Raw genomic sequence first — 16096 nt, 5'->3', positions numbered from 1 at the left:
GGCAGACACAAAAATAGAAGAGACAAAATGATATCCTCTATTGAGGTTCAAGTTCTTACCACAGTAGTAGTGCCAGGAGATGATAATGCTGACCCAGGACTGTTACTGGTACCTAAGGTTGGCGTTTCAGAGTCAGTGAGGCTTTTTGTTGGTGTACCAAGTGAAACATCTGCTGTTGCTGTCTCAGAGGTTGTTGTGGCATCTGGTGTTGATGTTGTACTGCTCTTGCCTTCAGTTAGAGGCTCTGGGGTAACAGGGCTGGTTGCAGTGTTTGATAGTTCTGTACTGGTACTGGCTAAAGATTTTGTTGTTGTTGTGGTAGCACTGATTGTGAGAGTGGTCTGAGTCTCACTTCCTGTGGCTGCAGTAGTTGTTGACGTCCCACTCGTAGTTGTACCTATTGGCATCATTGTTCCAGAACTGGTTGTAGGAGAAGGCATTGTTGTGCTAGTGGTAGATTCAGAATCTGGAGATGTCAAAGAATCAGTTGGACCACCTGTTGATGATGTTGCAGCACTTGCTAAGTTTGTTGTTGCTGTGAGAACACTGTTTTCGGAGTCTACTGTTGTCATAGCACTGGCCAAAGCATTTCCTGTTGAAGTTCTAGCACTTGTTTCAGGTTTAGGGTTTGATATCAAGGAACTCGTTCCAACAGTTGTTTCTAACATTGTGATTGTTCCAGCATCTTGTGTTGAAGTTCCAGTACTACTTGAAACTTTTGCTCTTGTTGTGAAAGGAGGAGACTCAGCACTCACGGTTGTTGTTCCAACAGTAGCCACAGAATTACCTGTTGATGTTCCAGCACTGGTTACAGTGTTAGTTGTCCTCCATGACCTGCTTACAGTATTAATTGTTGCTGACACAGATTTGGTTGTGGTAGCAAATGTTGGCGTTTCAGAGTCAGTGAGGCTTTTTGTTGGTGTACCAAGTGAAACATCTGCTGTTGCTGTCTCAGGGGTTGTTGTGGCATCTGGTGTTGATGTTGTACTGCTCTTGCCTTCAGTTGGAGGCTCTGGGGTAACAGGGCTGGTTGCAGTGTTTGATAGTTCTGTACTGGTACTGGCTAATGTATGCATTCTTGCAGTGCTAACACTGATTTCAACACTGGTCAGTGTCTCTCTGCTTGTTGCTTCAGTAGTTGTTGACGTCCCACTAGTAGTTGTATCTTCTGCCATCATTGTTCCAGAACTGGTTGTAGGAGAAGGCATTGTTGTGCTAGTGGTAGATTCAGAATCTGGAGATGTCAAAGAATTAGTTGGACCACCTGTTGATGATGTTGCAGCACTTGCTAAGTTTGTTGTTGCTGTGAGAACACTGTTTTCGGAGTCTACTGTTGTCATAGCACTGGCCAGAGCATCTCCTGTTGATGTTCTAGCACTTGTTGCAGTGTTAGTTGTCCTCCATGAGCTGCTCCCAGTATTAATTGTTGCTGACACAGATTTGGTTGTGGTAGCAAATGTTGGCGTTTCAGAGTCAGTGAGGCTTTTTGTTGGTGTACCAAGTGAAACATCTGCTGTTGCTGTCTCAGGGGTTGTTGTGGCATCTGGTGTTGATGTTGTACTGCTCTTGCCTTCAGTTGGAGGCTCTGGGGTAACAGGGCTGGTTGCAGTGTTTGATAGTTCTGTACTGGTACTGGCTAATGTATGCATTCTTGCAGTGCTAACACTGATTTCAACACTGGTCAGTGTCTCTCTGCTTGTTGCTTCAGTAGTTGTTGACGTCCCACTAGTAGTTGTATCTTCTGCCATCATTGTTCCAGAACTGGTTGTAGGAGAAGGCATTGTTGTGCTAGTGGTAGATTCAGAATCTGGAGATGTCAAAGAATCAGTTGGACCACCTGTTGATGATGATGTTGCAGCACTTGCTAAGTTTGTTGTTGCTGTGAGAACACTGTTTTCGGAGTCTACTGTTGTCATAGCACTGGCCAAAGCATTTCCTGTTGAAGTTCTAGCACTTGTTTCAGGTTTAGGGTTTGATATCAAGGAACTCGTTCCAACAGTTGTTTCTAACATTGTGATTGTTCCAGCATCTTGCGTTGAAGTTCCAGTACTACTTGAAACTTTTGCTCTTGTTGTGAAAGGAGGAGACTCAGCACTCACGGTTGTTGTTCCAACAGTAGCCACAGAATTACCTGTTGATGTTCCAGCACTGGTTACAGTGTTAGTTGTCCTCCATGAGCTGCTTACAGTATGAATGGTTGAACTGTACGTGGTAGTAAGTGCTGGTATGTCAGAAGTGGTTAGGGATGTTTTTGTTTGTGTGTCAGAACGTGTTCCAGTTGCAGTTCCAGTACTTGTAAAACTAGTTTCCTGGGTGGGCATTGTAGTTGGAGGGATCGTGCTGTTGGTAGATAGACCAATACCCATTCTGTCTAGATCCGACTGTTGTTGCAAGTTTACCCACATCTGAATCACAGTGTCGTTCTCAAACAACTTTAGGTCCGGTAAATGTTCCCCCATGAGTTTCTGGACGTTGGAAACAGTTAAATCCTGCATGTTTAGAAAAATTAAATGTTGAAAAAAATATTTTTTTGCAGTTTAATTATATTTTTCAGAAGAGAACATTTATTATTGTCCAAAGAATTCACCTAATGCTAGTTCTTTCTTGTTTATACTTACAGTTATAACACTGATGTTTAGTTTCATGAAGGTTTTCACATCCATGCTTATATTTTGTTTTGACAAAGATATTATATCAACCAGAGATGCTCCACCTTTCAAAAAAGAAATGAATGACAAAATTAAAAAGCAATTCTTATTTGGATAATTAGATAATAGTGAGTATGTAATCTCACCTAGATAGCCTTTAACCAGGTTAAAAAAGTTAATCGGATTATCACGATGGACGCTGAAGGAGGCGTTGCTGATCTCGTAGAGGACTCTCTTCTGCTCAGTTGAACATGATGCCACATCTAGATGCTTGGTATTTCTGACAACAGATACAGAGGCATTCAGTTTTACTTTAACGACCACAGTGGATATGTTGGTTATATCCACGCTGACACCAACCTGATACTGTCTGCTGTGATGGTCTGTAACGTGCTGGTGTCCAGTGAGCACAGGTTGGAGTCAATAATGTTCAGTTCACTGCTGCCCAGTGAATTTCCAGAGGTATTCAGGTACTTGGTGATGATTGCTTTGCTCTAAATGTATCATGAAGAAAAACTCAAGTTACCAAATTCCAGTCAAATGAAAGTTTTGCTAATGTCTACGGTCTGCTGTACCTGTGCCGTCTCCCATGTTCCATCTTCAGGTTTCATCAGAGCTGCCAAGGTATCCAGTTCAGTGATGTTCCACTTAGAGATGTCATCAAGTGTTGCTGAGCGAGAGACTGAAGCAAGCATCTGTACTTCCTGATCAGGAACTCCAGATGGGAATGCCTGGAAGTAGAGATTATGAAATTATAAGAGCAAAGTGTTGAATATGAACTCAAAACATTAATGCATGAAAATAATATGACACTCATTAATGATGAAATGCCTGCCATCTCTTGATGGCCACTGGGTCTGTTAGTCGCAAGGCTTCTTACAGGTCATAAAGTGCATACCGCTGTTTGACCAAACCGCCACATGTTCCCAAGTTACCTGGTTGAGCTTCTTCAGAATGATTTTCTGGAAGTCATCATCATCCACTTTTTGGCAGATAGTATAGAGGTTATCTTTTAGAACGGAAACGTCCAGGCAGAGGTTGAACTGCGTCATGTTGTAGCCAAAGGGGAAAGACGGGTCGCTAACAGTCACCTGGGTGATGTTGCCCTCAGTGCATCCTTGTAACGATAAGAGAGCTAGTGAGGCTACTGTGTAGTTAGACATTAATTTCTTGCAGGAAATACATTTGTTAGAGATTTCTTCAGGATATATAATCAATCCTTTTGTCAATAATTGACTCTTCACAGTTCATTTCTTTAGTTATGTTGACATAGCCATAGGCTTTGCAAAGGAATTCACCATTACTCTTATTAATACTACTAGTAGTATTTACCTTCTCCTGTTTTTACTAAAACTGGGCTGATCTGTTTGAAGAGGTACTTCAGCTTGTTCTTGTGTGGATTTTGTTTCCTTAAGTCTGGAAGAAAACCCTTAAGGAATTTCCTCTTCATTGACTGGAAGAAAATGTAAATAAATGTTAGGGAATAAAACAATCTAGAAGTCATTTTCAAAAAATATAAGCAGACCAATTTTCATGACAGTAACCAAGGTGATAAAAACACACAATTGTAAACCGGTCCCAGAAGGTTCTTGTAAAGTAAAAGGGAAGTATCTTGAGATCCTCCAGTGTTTGCTGGTCCCAGTTGGTTACATATCTAAAAATCAAAGACAATATATATTTTGTCATATTGATGTAAATAGGTAATGGATACATTTTTGTATAGATCTTCATCTGAATTATTTTGTACAACACTTTATTAGGGGGCAAGAGGACTAATTTTGTCCTTTTGGATAAAATCAATTTTGTCTGACACCTGAAGGTCAGAAAATCCCCCAAAATGTAAAGAACTGGCAGAGATTTTTTAAAATGCAATGCATGGATTTGCTTTTAGTACCCGTATTGTGTTTTCCCAGACAGCAGCAGTGTTTCCATAGCAGCCACCTGGCTGGCAGAGAGGTCTTTGCAGGCTTTGAGGTTTTCCAGGATGAGAGGATCTGAATTCTCAATGTCGGATCTATCCAGAGTGCAGACCATGTTCCCCAGGACCTCCACATTGTCTCTGCTCAGGCTGTCGCCACTGATCCCCTGAAACAGTGAAAATACAGATCATCAGTGAAAATGTTCATTCAAATTATTTACGTTGACTAAACATTAACATACACGTATATCATTTTGATGCAAATCCCTCCTGCTATGTGCTAAGTTTGTCTCAATGTTCTGTCTGTGCTATCACTTTGAACGTCTCTGGATTTACTAAACAGATTGCACAAACTACATCTGGACTCAGTTGTCAAGGTGTGAGCAGAGAACTCAGATTTTGCATTAGGTCACAGCTGTGACAACCCGCTGTTATTAGCCACGTCGTGTAAAGTTTATGGAACCAGTATGAACATGCATGCATATAAATCATAGTCTAAAATGGGCAAAAAATTGGCTGCAACAAGACATTTCTTAGCCATAAACAGGATCTAATTCTGAAATAAAAACCCATATTCAGCTTTTTTACAAGCTGCTAAAGAAACATGTTCATCAAATTGAAATATAACTAAGCTTTATCTGGCTTAAGTGTTTTTGTTTATTTGGGTATTTTTCATCATGGCACCTGAGGTCTCCTTTGACTCAGTCTTGATTTTATTTTTATACTCACCAAGCAGTCTCTAGCTTCCCTGAACTTCTGTGGGCCCTTGTTCAAGATGCTGGAGGCCACAGAAAAGTCTGCGGCACCCAGGGCAGAAAAGTAGGACCTGCAGTTTGCTTTCTGGACATCTTGAATACTGTAGTAGAGTGGTGGAAAGTAGTTTTTATAAATGACTGCAGAAATAATTAGCTTTAAAAACAACAGACACAGTTATGATGTGGAGAGAGACTCACTCCAAGTAGAGAAGCATGTCTGGAGGATAATCTGTGAAGTTCTGAGAGAGGTCGTCACGGATCAGGTTGTACATGCAGGTCAGCTGGAGGTCACAGTGTGAGAACAAGGATGGAAAACTGGTTCTTATAACTGCAGCTCATGTTTTATTTCAAATCTCGCCACTCGAATTGTAAACAGAAACTATATAAATCATAATGTAGGCAACAGAACTTACTTGAGGTTCCTCCAGGTCCACCTTGGCTCTGCCTTTCCTCGGTCGACAGGCACGAATCATCTGCTTGATTTTGGCTTTAGACATTTTCTGAACCGATGAACAACTGAAGCCTTGCAGCACAGACGGCGAAAGCCTGCAGAGAGAAAACAAAAAAGCACAGAGTTTAATGCATGGAAAGGTGGAAATTCTCATGACAAATAGCTGCGGCTTTTGGTTACTTACTGTTCGATGTCAAAGCCTGATTCACCCAATGTCCAAATAAACATGGCGGACTATAAAGAGTAATACAGGAGTCTTTGTTTAAGATGTTATTAACATATGTGAGAAATATTATTATACTAAACATGGCAGGTGATCTCTGGCACGTTTATTAAAATATCTCTCACAGCATCAAGTTTTTATCCATCTAAAACCAGAACAAATCACTGACCTGATCTGGAGTCCACGTCTTTTTGTTCATCATGCTGATGTTGACTGTGCTCTCCGAAAATACCAGCAGTGAAGATGGGATCTCACTTGCTAGGACATCAGGGACATTCTCCACCAATTTAACTGGATTTGCGTCCACAGAAATGATCTGACAAGTAGGTCAGTAGATGTCATTGTTATTTGTGTGGTTCATTCAATACTACTGAATTTAAGGGCAAGTTGATTTCGTACCTTTCTGACAAAAGTCTCCTGGACAACCTTTGAGGCTTCCAGCATGTTGGAAACGACGTTGGGCCTCTGGGAGGCGCTGAGTATTTCGGAAGCTGAGATCTTTTGAATTGACTCTGAGTGAAGTCCAACAACAAGAGTTCCCAGGGACTCCAGAGAGGCTGCGCTGTTGACCTGTCAGTTACATTGTTATCTATTAAAACCATTAAAACCATGTTCTGGTAACTAGAAACTAATGACCATTTAGATTGGATCATAGATTTTGATAACAAATTCAGGTTAACATTGATGCAGCCAATCATTGAATATCTGAAGTGTTTCAGGAAAGCTGAAGAAAACTGCAAAACTTACCTGAAATCCTGAGGAGGTGATGGACTGGATGACAGTGGTGGCCCGGTCCTGGCCCCAGTTTTTCACAGAGCCCAGGGTGGGCAAAGAGGAAACCAGCACAGAAGATGGCACTGTAAGGATCTGATCTTTGGTCAGTGCTGAAGAGGCGTTGCCAAGTTCTTCAAAGGTTTCCTTTGTGAAGGTCTTGATGGTGGATGTCAGAGCTGCAGATACCTGTTGAATATAATATTGCAGATGCATTAGTTTCATTTAACTTTGAATTATTTTTCTCAGTCACTGTCTACAGCAGAGCAATCAATCATACAATAAATGACAAAGTCTTTGTTATATAGCTATTGTAATGTTTTAAACTCATTAGAATGTCATGTGAGTCAAACATGTTTGTCTAGTGAAGGACATTAAGATGATATTTGCTGTGAATCACTGCTGTACAAATTGAATTAAATTGAGCTGGAAAAACGTCTTTGAAGCAAACAATATTTGTGTGTAGGAACTTCGAGATCTGGTACCTCAGGATCTTCTGTCCCATTACAGAATGTCTTCAGTTTTTCCAAGATGACCATCGTCTCAGATTCAGTAAGAGAGGAAAATACTGAGCTTGGGATGTCAGAGGAACATAATAAAGAGCCTGGAAGCCTGAATGAAAGGTGGAGTTTTATTCAACCAAGTGTAAGGATGAGTAATTAAGCACATGCCGACATGGAGACCTGATCTGATTAACAATGTCGTACATTTTTTAGCTAAAGTGATAAAAACTTACTTGAATAGACTGAAGTTCGGCTTGAATGCATAGAGCTGGGTGATGTAGTAGTCTGTTACGTATTTAGAGATGGCTGTGTTGTTGAAGAGTTCCAGGTTAGAGTAATCCTCCAGGAATATCTCCAGCTTTAAATGTAGAAACATCCAGAAATGCATGTAAACAGGAATAAAACAGGACTAAAATGTTCAGTATGGTTGACTTTGCACAAATAAACTTTTTAAATGGTGAGTTCTAATGTACACACAAACACATCCAGTCCCAAACAAACATGCAAACAAACATTCTTTAAGCTTCCTGTATCTGAGCCCTCTTACGCCCCCCTGTGGAGCGTAAGAGGGCTGCATTAAGGATGGCAGCTCAGTGGCACCTTATCTGTGAAACATTCTGCCTTTCCTGATTCGAAGTCTCAAAAATTGACTTTTAAACTCTGGCTTTTGGTACTAACTGAACACACTATTACAGCTTTAATTGTGCTGAATGTAATATTTTATTTCTACCATTCTGTTATTCTATTTTTAAACTTAAAGCTCCTGGTGATTTTATACCTTGTGCGGCACTTTGATCAAATGTTGCAAACGTTGACTTTGGTTGTTCTGATTAGAAATGTTCTAAATTCACTCAAACAGTAGGAATCATAACCGATAAACACCAGGGCTCGATTTGGTTTTTATTGTGTTACGAATTTAACCAGTTTGTTAGGACAAATACCTGAGAGGTGGAGATAAAGCTGGTGAGATCATCCAAAGTGATAAATGTAACAAAGCTGCCAATGTAGCTGACAAACCAGGAGGTAGAACTCAGCTCTGGATCTCTGGGATCGTAGCATCTGGCTCCAGAACCTGAGGACAAAGAGAGACATATTACTGCAATGTATATTTCTGCCTGCCTGAATCATTTGCATAGTTTTCTTTGAACCTTTTCATACCCCTTTAGCAAAAAATTAATATATTTTACTGGGATTTTTATTATAAACCAATGGTTTCCAAACTGCAGTCAAGGTTTCACTGGGTGGTACAAATCCGCCCATGTAGCTCACAAACAACCCTGATAATCTGGTTTTTGGATATGTGGTTTGACATGTTGTACCAAGAAAAACTAGCCCTCCATGGCAACTTTGCAACATAAGGCTGCGAAATGGGGAGGGGGAGAAGATGACAGATTTCTGACTTTGGCATCTAATAACTCTCAGATGGTTTGGCCCTTCTGCAACAGACTTGTCGCTTTACATCCTGCTTATGGCCCCTACTAGCACACCAAAGGGCAGCTCTCTACGACCTTCCCTGAGTGAGCTCATTTCAGGAAAAAAAGACTATTTTAGGACCTTCCTTCCCTCCCATCTTGTATTAAGGTATGGAGCTGTGCTCCTATCTTTCGTCCAACTGCCCCTTCCATCTGTGTCGTCGCGCTCTTCTCCATCCATCTCTTACCTCGAATGAGCTGGCAAAGACCTCAAAATTGCCAAAAAAGTATTTTAACTGCATGTGGCAACCTCCAAAGAAAGATTGGTGCAGGTACAGTGGGGCGTCAGATGAAAGGGACAGCGCTCCCTTGATCAAACACCCCAGATTTGATACGGATCTGCTGGATTTATATTCAGTTTAAATTATACTTAAGTGGACTCAGTTTTAGCTTACTAAGTAGAAGACTTCTTAAAACCCCTTAACCCTCACCCCTGGAAAATACAATGGAAAAACGCAACAGTGGTGTTCCGTTTTATGTTAAGGGGCTGAGGAGTTTTTCTTTTTGTTCGACTTTATTTATGAGAGTCGGCATATAAGAAGCCAAATACAAACACACTTCACCCTTATTTAAAAAACAAACGTAAACCATGCGTCAATGTTTCTCAACTTTAGATCTATGCACTCCTTTGTATTGGTCTGTCCCAAAACATCAGAAAAAAACCTACACAGAAGTTTGTTGTTATACTATGAAAAATTATTTTCTATATTCCATGTAGGATTGTGAGTTAAAGATAATAGAATAAAAGTATCCTTTACTGTCCAACAGTGTGAAAATTCAGGAATAATAATAATTGTTTTTAAATCATACCGACTCTCAGGAAACTCCTGATGGTTGTGTACACATCTTCCTGTCCAAACTCAGAACTGGTGTATGTGAAGATTTTCCCCATAAAAAACACCCTGTGGTACAGAAAACAACAAAGTTGGGTTCATGATGGGGTTTTAGGTATGTTTATGATATTATGATACAGAAACCTACAGTTTTTGGAAGGTGAGACACGAGGCATTCTGCACTCTGTTGAAGCTGATGAGATCCTTGGTGAGGAACCTCAGATAGTTCCTCAAACGTACGTTAAACCACAGATCAACCTCAGATCTTCTGTTGCTGCTCAGAGCCAAAGGCCAAACACAGGGAAGGATGATCCTCCTCACATCATCTGGGACGTCCTCCTGCAGGTGTTGTACAGAAATATTAAACAGTGAGGAGAACACAACCAGATTCACCCATAGATGTTACTACACATTTAAATTTGAGATGAGGACATACGTTTTCTAGGAAGGAAGGAGTGTTGTTGTAGTTGCTGAAGATGATGCAGATGCCTGAACTGTTACTGATTACGCCAGGCTGAATGAGGAACTGACGCAGTTCTGAGGTGCTAATGGTATTTAGGAGCTGAAAACAGAAGAAAACACTTTTTAAGTTAATTTAGCTCGATTACGTGAATGAGTCCATTTTTGGATTCCTAATATAGAAGTATGTATAAACAAAATTGCCCCAAAAATCTCCTTTCTATCCGTTCCCTTTTATCTGTGTGTATAAATGTTGTTCATATTCAGATATTTAGCTGTACCTCTGATTTGCGTGTTGGTGGAAGAAGAGAGATGAATGACGGGACATCAGGAAAGCCAAAGCTGAGGAAGTTGTTCTTCAGGAAGATGTAGAAGCTTCCACCACTGTAACACTTTAGTGGCGTTGGATCTGTGTTGCAAAGTAAAGCATCTTATTCTGGGTACAAATAAGACATCGGTGGACAGAAAAGACTTTTCAGTTTTATTTCGGCTGTGGTTGCTTTGGGGCATTTTTTGTAGAATTAAGCTGAAATTCTTAAAGATGTCAAGTTTTCATGACTTTCATCAGCTTCAGCAAATCACACCCAGTTGCTTCTTCTAAAGCAGCTATCCCAGGTTTGCATCCCAATGTCGGACCATCTGCTCTTTTCCCTCTCAAGCTACTAGAGACTAAAGGACAGTAGCACCACAATAATAAACAACATGGGTAGTCATACACAACTGGACTGATGTTCCATTTGTTATTTGAGCTTGAAAAAGTGATACTTTTTAATCTACAAAAGTATTACTGCTGAAACACCTCTTGGAAGTTTTCATTCAACTACACTGAAAATCGTTTGTACCCCTAGCAGATTTAGGTTTAAAGTTCTACTTTAATTTTACTAACATGTTTCTCCCAACTAGAAATCATTTTAAGATCTAGAAGCAACCCAGTCAGAGACCTGACTGAAATCTGATTGAGTATCTGGGGGTAGAGCTAAAGATTAGGGTGATGGTTGTGCATCATATCCTGCCTGTTATGCATGAGATATTGCTATGCTGCTGCAAAAGACTATTGTCACTTTATAACAAGGAGCACAAGAATAATTGTTCTTGAGAAAATCTGCATGTTTCCTTCTTGTTATTTAGATTTTTTTGTAGTTTCAATCAGAAACATTTTAGAGTACAAATTTCACAGTGGCATTAAACATATTGAATAGTTTATTCAAAAACCAGAATTCCTGGAGCTGTGTCTCTGAGAGCATTGATATGTTAATTGATCTGTCTTTATTTCAGACATTTTAGTTTATGGGAAAATGTCGTGAATGGCAGATTATTTCACTCCATTACATTGTTATCAATATTATGGTATTATTGACTTCAAACAAGCTCCTATATCTTGCTGAAAAGTTAACTGTAAGTTAGTTTTCTTATTTTAAGTGTACTAAGATATTAGCACTAGAAACTAGACCACAAATATTGGGTAAGATTTTGTGTTTTTACAGATAATCACAGTTTACCATTTCAACTAAATGTCCTGAGAAATGTACTGTTTTTAAGATGTTTAGACTGATGTTAAAAATGTACTAAAGCAACCAAGAAATGTCAAAGAGAGAATAAGCTTCTTTTCTTTTGTTGTAAGCATTATTTTCTACCTTGGAGGAAGAGGATCATATTTTTGTAGATCTCTGCCTTGGTTTCGTCGCCGAGTGTCATCTGCACAGTTTCAAGCACTGAAATCCTGAATGGAAATGATCAGTTACTAATTTAAACCAATAATCAATATCACATTATACAATGTATTGCCTAAAAGATGGAGCCATTTTGTAATATTTTTATATCTACTGTAATTTCATAAATGTATTGAATAGATACTTACATCTCTTGGCTGCTGTTGCAGCTCCTGTTTTTCACAATACCAAAGAGGTGAATAACCATAGCTGGAGAGAGATTGACCAGCAAAGGTCTGAGTTGCAGCCTAAGCCATAGCAGGAAATCCTCATCACTAACAGCCGACATGGAGAAATTTTTATCCAGCACAGCCTCAAGAAAGGCCAATGTCAGGTTCTGTGTGTAGTTGGAAGACTGGGTCTGTGGGGAAATTCAGTTTTAGGAGGAAAAAAGAGGCGTGAATGGATTGGTTTAGTGAACATCAGGATGGTACAGCCAGAGACGATGCATTTTTAGAAAACAGATTAAAAACCTACACATCATACATTTTACAATTCTTGAGATTTATGTGCTAAAAGTTTGCTTTTCTTCTTGTAGATGTAGATTGTTATGTATAAGTTGGTGTTAAAGAATAAAAAGTGCAAGATATTAAATGTGCAAGGCTGAGGTTAGAAAACCCAGAGCAAGTTGTACATCTCTGCAAAAGAATATTACACTGGTTGAAAATGTTGAATCCAAACTGAAACTAAAGCCAATTTTTTTTTGTCAGACTGAGATGTAAAAGTGCCCTGGAGAAGAGAAAGCTCACAAGTAGATCATTAAAAGGCTGGCATGTTAGAACATCACAACAGGCAGACACAAAAATAGAAGAGACAAAATGATATCCTCTATTGAGGTTCAAGTTCTTACCACAGTAGTAGTGCCAGGAGATGATAATGCTGACCCAGGACTGTTACTGGTACCTAAGGTTGGCGTTTCAGAGTCAGTGAGGCTTTTTGTTGGTGTACCAAGTGAAACATCTGCTGTTGCTGTCTCAGAGGTTGTTGTGGCATCTGGTGTTGATGTTGTACTGCTCTTGCCTTCAGTTAGAGGCTCTGGGGTAACAGGGCTGGTTGCAGTGTTTGATAGTTCTGTACTGGTACTGGCTAAAGATTTTGTTGTTGTTGTGGTAGCACTGATTGTGAGAGTGGTCTGAGTCTCACTTCCTGTGGCTGCAGTAGTTGTTGACGTCCCACTCGTAGTTGTACCTATTGGCATCATTGTTCCAGAACTGGTTGTAGGAGAAGGCATTGTTGTGCTAGTGGTAGATTCAGAATCTGGAGATGTCAAAGAATCAGTTGGACCACCTGTTGATGATGTTGCAGCACTTGCTAAGTTTGTTGTTGCTGTGAGAACACTGTTTTCGGAGTCTACTGTTGTCATAGCACTGGCCAAAGCATTTCCTGTTGAAGTTCTAGCACTTGTTTCAGGTTTAGGGTTTGATATCAAGGAACTCGTTCCAACAGTTGTTTCTAACATTGTGATTGTTCCAGCATCTTGTGTTGAAGTTCCAGTACTACTTGAAACTTTTGCTCTTGTTGTGAAAGGAGGAGACTCAGCACTCACGGTTGTTGTTCCAACAGTAGCCACAGAATTACCTGTTGATGTTCCAGCACTGGTTACAGTGTTAGTTGTCCTCCATGACCTGCTTACAGTATTAATTGTTGCTGACACAGATTTGGTTGTGGTAGCAAATGTTGGCGTTTCAGAGTCAGTGAGGCTTTTTGTTGGTGTACCAAGTGAAACATCTGCTGTTGCTGTCTCAGGGGTTGTTGTGGCATCTGGTGTTGATGTTGTACTGCTCTTGCCTTCAGTTGGAGGCTCTGGGGTAACAGGGCTGGTTGCAGTGTTTGATAGTTCTGTACTGGTACTGGTTAAAGATTTTGTTGTTGTTGTGGTAGCACTGATTGTGAGAGTGGTCTGAGTCTCACTTCCTGTGGCTGCAGTAGTTGTTGACGTCCCACTCGTAGTTGTACCTATTGGCATCATTGTTCCAGAACTGGTTGTAGGAGAAGGCATTGTTGTGCTAGTGGTAGATTCAGAATCTGAAGATGTCAAAGAATCAGTTGGACCACCTGTTGATGATGATGTTGCAGCACTTGCTAAGTTTGTTGTTGCTGTGAGAACACTGTTTTCGGAGTCTACTGTTGTCATAGCACTGGCCAAAGCATCTCCTGTTGATGTTCCAGCACTTGTTGCAGTGTTAGTTGTCCTCCATGAGCTGCTCCCAGTATTAATTGTTGCTGACACAGATTTGGTTGTGGTAGCAAATGTTGGCGTTTCAGAGTCAGTGAGGCTTTTTGTTGGTGTACCAAGTGAAACATCTGCTGTTGCTGTCTCAGGGGTTGTTGTGGCATCTGGTGTTGATGTTGTACTGCTCTTGCCTTCAGTTGGAGGCTCTGGGGTAACAGGGCTGGTTGCAGTGTTTGATAGTTCTGTACTGGTACTGGCTAATGTATGCATTCTTGCAGTGCTAACACTGATTTCAACACTGGTCAGTGTCTCTCTGCTTGTTGCTTCAGTAGTTGTTGACGTCCCACTAGTAGTTGTATCTTCTGCCATCATTGTTCCAGAACTGGTTGTAGGAGAAGGCATTGTTGTGCTAGTGGTAGATTCAGAATCTGGAGATGTCAAAGAATCAGTTGGACCACCTGTTGATGATGATGTTGCAGCACTTGCTAAGTTTGTTGTTGCTGTGAGAACACTGTTTTCGGAGTCTACTGTTGTCATAGCACTGGCCAAAGCATTTCCTGTTGAAGTTCTAGCACTTGTTTCAGGTTTAGGGTTTGATATCAAGGAACTCGTTCCAACAGTTGTTTCTAACATTGTGATTGTTCCAGCATCTTGCGTTGAAGTTCCAGTACTACTTGAAACTTTTGCTCTTGTTGTGAAAGGAGGAGACTCAGCACTCACGGTTGTTGTTCCAACAGTAGCCACAGAATTACCTGTTGATGTTCCAGCACTGGTTACAGTGTTAGTTGTCCTCCATGAGCTGCTTACAGTATGAATGGTTGAACTGTACGTGGTAGTAAGTGCTGGTATGTCAGAAGTGGTTAGGGATGTTTTTGTTTGTGTGTCAGAACGTGTTCCAGTTGCAGTTCCAGTACTTGTAAAACTAGTTTCCTGGGTGGGCATTGTAGTTGGAGGGATCGTGCTGTTGGTAGATAGACCAATACCCATTCTGTCTAGATCCGACTGTTGTTGCAAGTTTACCCACATCTGAATCACAGTGTCGTTCTCAAACAACTTTAGGTCCGGTAAATGTTCCCCCATGAGTTTCTGGACGTTGGAAACAGTTAAATCCTGCATGTTTAGAAAAATTAAATGTTGAAAAAAATATTTTTTTGCAGTTTAATTATATTTTTCAGAAGAGAACATTTATTATTGTCCAAAGAATTCACCTAATGCTAGTTCTTTCTTGTTTATACTTACAGTTATAACACTGATGTTTAGTTTCATGAAGGTTTTCACATCCATGCTTATATTTTGTTTTGACAAAGATATTATATCAACCAGAGATGCTCCACCTTTCAAAAAAGAAATGAATGACAAAATTAAAAAGCAATTCTTATTTGGATAATTAGATAATAGTGAGTATGTAATCTCACCTAGATAGCCTTTAACCAGGTTAAAAAAGTTAATCGGATTATCACGATGGACGCTGAAGGAGGCGTTGCTGATCTCGTAGAGGACTCTCTTCTGCTCAGTTGAACATGATGCCACATCTAGATGCTTGGTATTTCTGACAACAGATACAGAGGCATTCAGTTTTACTTTAACGACCACAGTGGATATGTTGGTTATATCCACGCTGACACCAACCTGATACTGTCTGCTGTGATGGTCTGTAACGTGCTGGTGTCCAGTGAGCACAGGTTGGAGTCAATAATGTTCAGTTCACTGCTGCCCAGTGAATTTCCAGAGGTATTCAGGTACTTGGTGATGATTGCTTTGCTCTAAATGTATCATGAAGAAAAACTCAAGTTACCAAATTCCAGTCAAATGAAAGTTTTGCTAATGTCTACGGTCTGCTGTACCTGTGCCGTCTCCCATGTTCCATCTTCAGGTTTCATCAGAGCTGCCAAGGTATCCAGTTCAGTGATGTTCCACTTAGAGATGTCATCAAGTGTTGCTGAGCGAGAGACTGAAGCAAGCATCTGTACTTCCTGATCAGGAACTCCAGATGGGAATGCCTGGAAGTAGAGATTATGAAATTATAAGAGCAAAGTGTTGAATATGAACTCAAAACATTAATGCATGAAAATAATATGACACTCATTAATGATGAAATGCCTGCCATCTCTTGATGGCCACTGGGTCTGTTAGTCGCAAGGCTTCTTACAGGTCATAAAGTGCATACCGCTGTTTGACCAA

At 40.3% G+C, this 16096-nt stretch overlaps 1 protein-coding gene across 2 annotated transcripts in view; it reads right to left on the bottom strand.

Moving 5' to 3' along the window:
- The window catches only part of LOC114134358 (uncharacterized), an 82676-nt gene that overhangs the window by 22825 nt on the left and 43755 nt on the right, over positions 1 to 16096 (bottom strand). For both annotated transcript variants that reach the window (XM_028000910.1, XM_028000911.1), the window contains 30 exons: positions 15760 to 15915; positions 15545 to 15678; positions 15331 to 15464; positions 15155 to 15249; positions 12593 to 15025; positions 11892 to 12103; positions 11668 to 11753; positions 10315 to 10442; positions 10011 to 10136; positions 9723 to 9913; positions 9552 to 9643; positions 8211 to 8341; positions 7503 to 7627; positions 7252 to 7378; positions 6743 to 6955; positions 6395 to 6565; positions 6165 to 6311; positions 5957 to 6006; positions 5735 to 5867; positions 5520 to 5602; positions 5296 to 5422; positions 4543 to 4733; positions 4212 to 4302; positions 3981 to 4101; positions 3584 to 3765; positions 3224 to 3379; positions 3009 to 3142; positions 2795 to 2928; positions 2619 to 2713; positions 60 to 2489 (listed from right to left, as the gene is read on the bottom strand). In XM_028000910.1, the coding sequence (XP_027856711.1) occupies positions 60 to 2489; positions 2619 to 2713; positions 2795 to 2928; positions 3009 to 3142; positions 3224 to 3379; positions 3584 to 3765; positions 3981 to 4101; positions 4212 to 4302; positions 4543 to 4733; positions 5296 to 5422; positions 5520 to 5602; positions 5735 to 5867; positions 5957 to 6006; positions 6165 to 6311; positions 6395 to 6565; positions 6743 to 6955; positions 7252 to 7378; positions 7503 to 7627; positions 8211 to 8341; positions 9552 to 9643; positions 9723 to 9913; positions 10011 to 10136; positions 10315 to 10442; positions 11668 to 11753; positions 11892 to 12103; positions 12593 to 15025; positions 15155 to 15249; positions 15331 to 15464; positions 15545 to 15678; positions 15760 to 15915 (8628 nt within the window). The remainder of the gene's footprint in view (positions 1 to 59; positions 2490 to 2618; positions 2714 to 2794; positions 2929 to 3008; positions 3143 to 3223; positions 3380 to 3583; positions 3766 to 3980; positions 4102 to 4211; positions 4303 to 4542; positions 4734 to 5295; positions 5423 to 5519; positions 5603 to 5734; positions 5868 to 5956; positions 6007 to 6164; positions 6312 to 6394; positions 6566 to 6742; positions 6956 to 7251; positions 7379 to 7502; positions 7628 to 8210; positions 8342 to 9551; positions 9644 to 9722; positions 9914 to 10010; positions 10137 to 10314; positions 10443 to 11667; positions 11754 to 11891; positions 12104 to 12592; positions 15026 to 15154; positions 15250 to 15330; positions 15465 to 15544; positions 15679 to 15759; positions 15916 to 16096) is intronic.

The sequence above is a fragment of the Xiphophorus couchianus genome, chromosome 19 (genome assembly GCF_001444195.1).
Source record: "Xiphophorus couchianus chromosome 19, X_couchianus-1.0, whole genome shotgun sequence".
Classification (NCBI taxonomy): domain Eukaryota; kingdom Metazoa; phylum Chordata; class Actinopteri; order Cyprinodontiformes; family Poeciliidae; genus Xiphophorus; species Xiphophorus couchianus.
The sequence above is the reverse complement of the archived record's forward strand: the minus strand, read 5'-3'. Positions and strand labels throughout refer to the sequence as shown.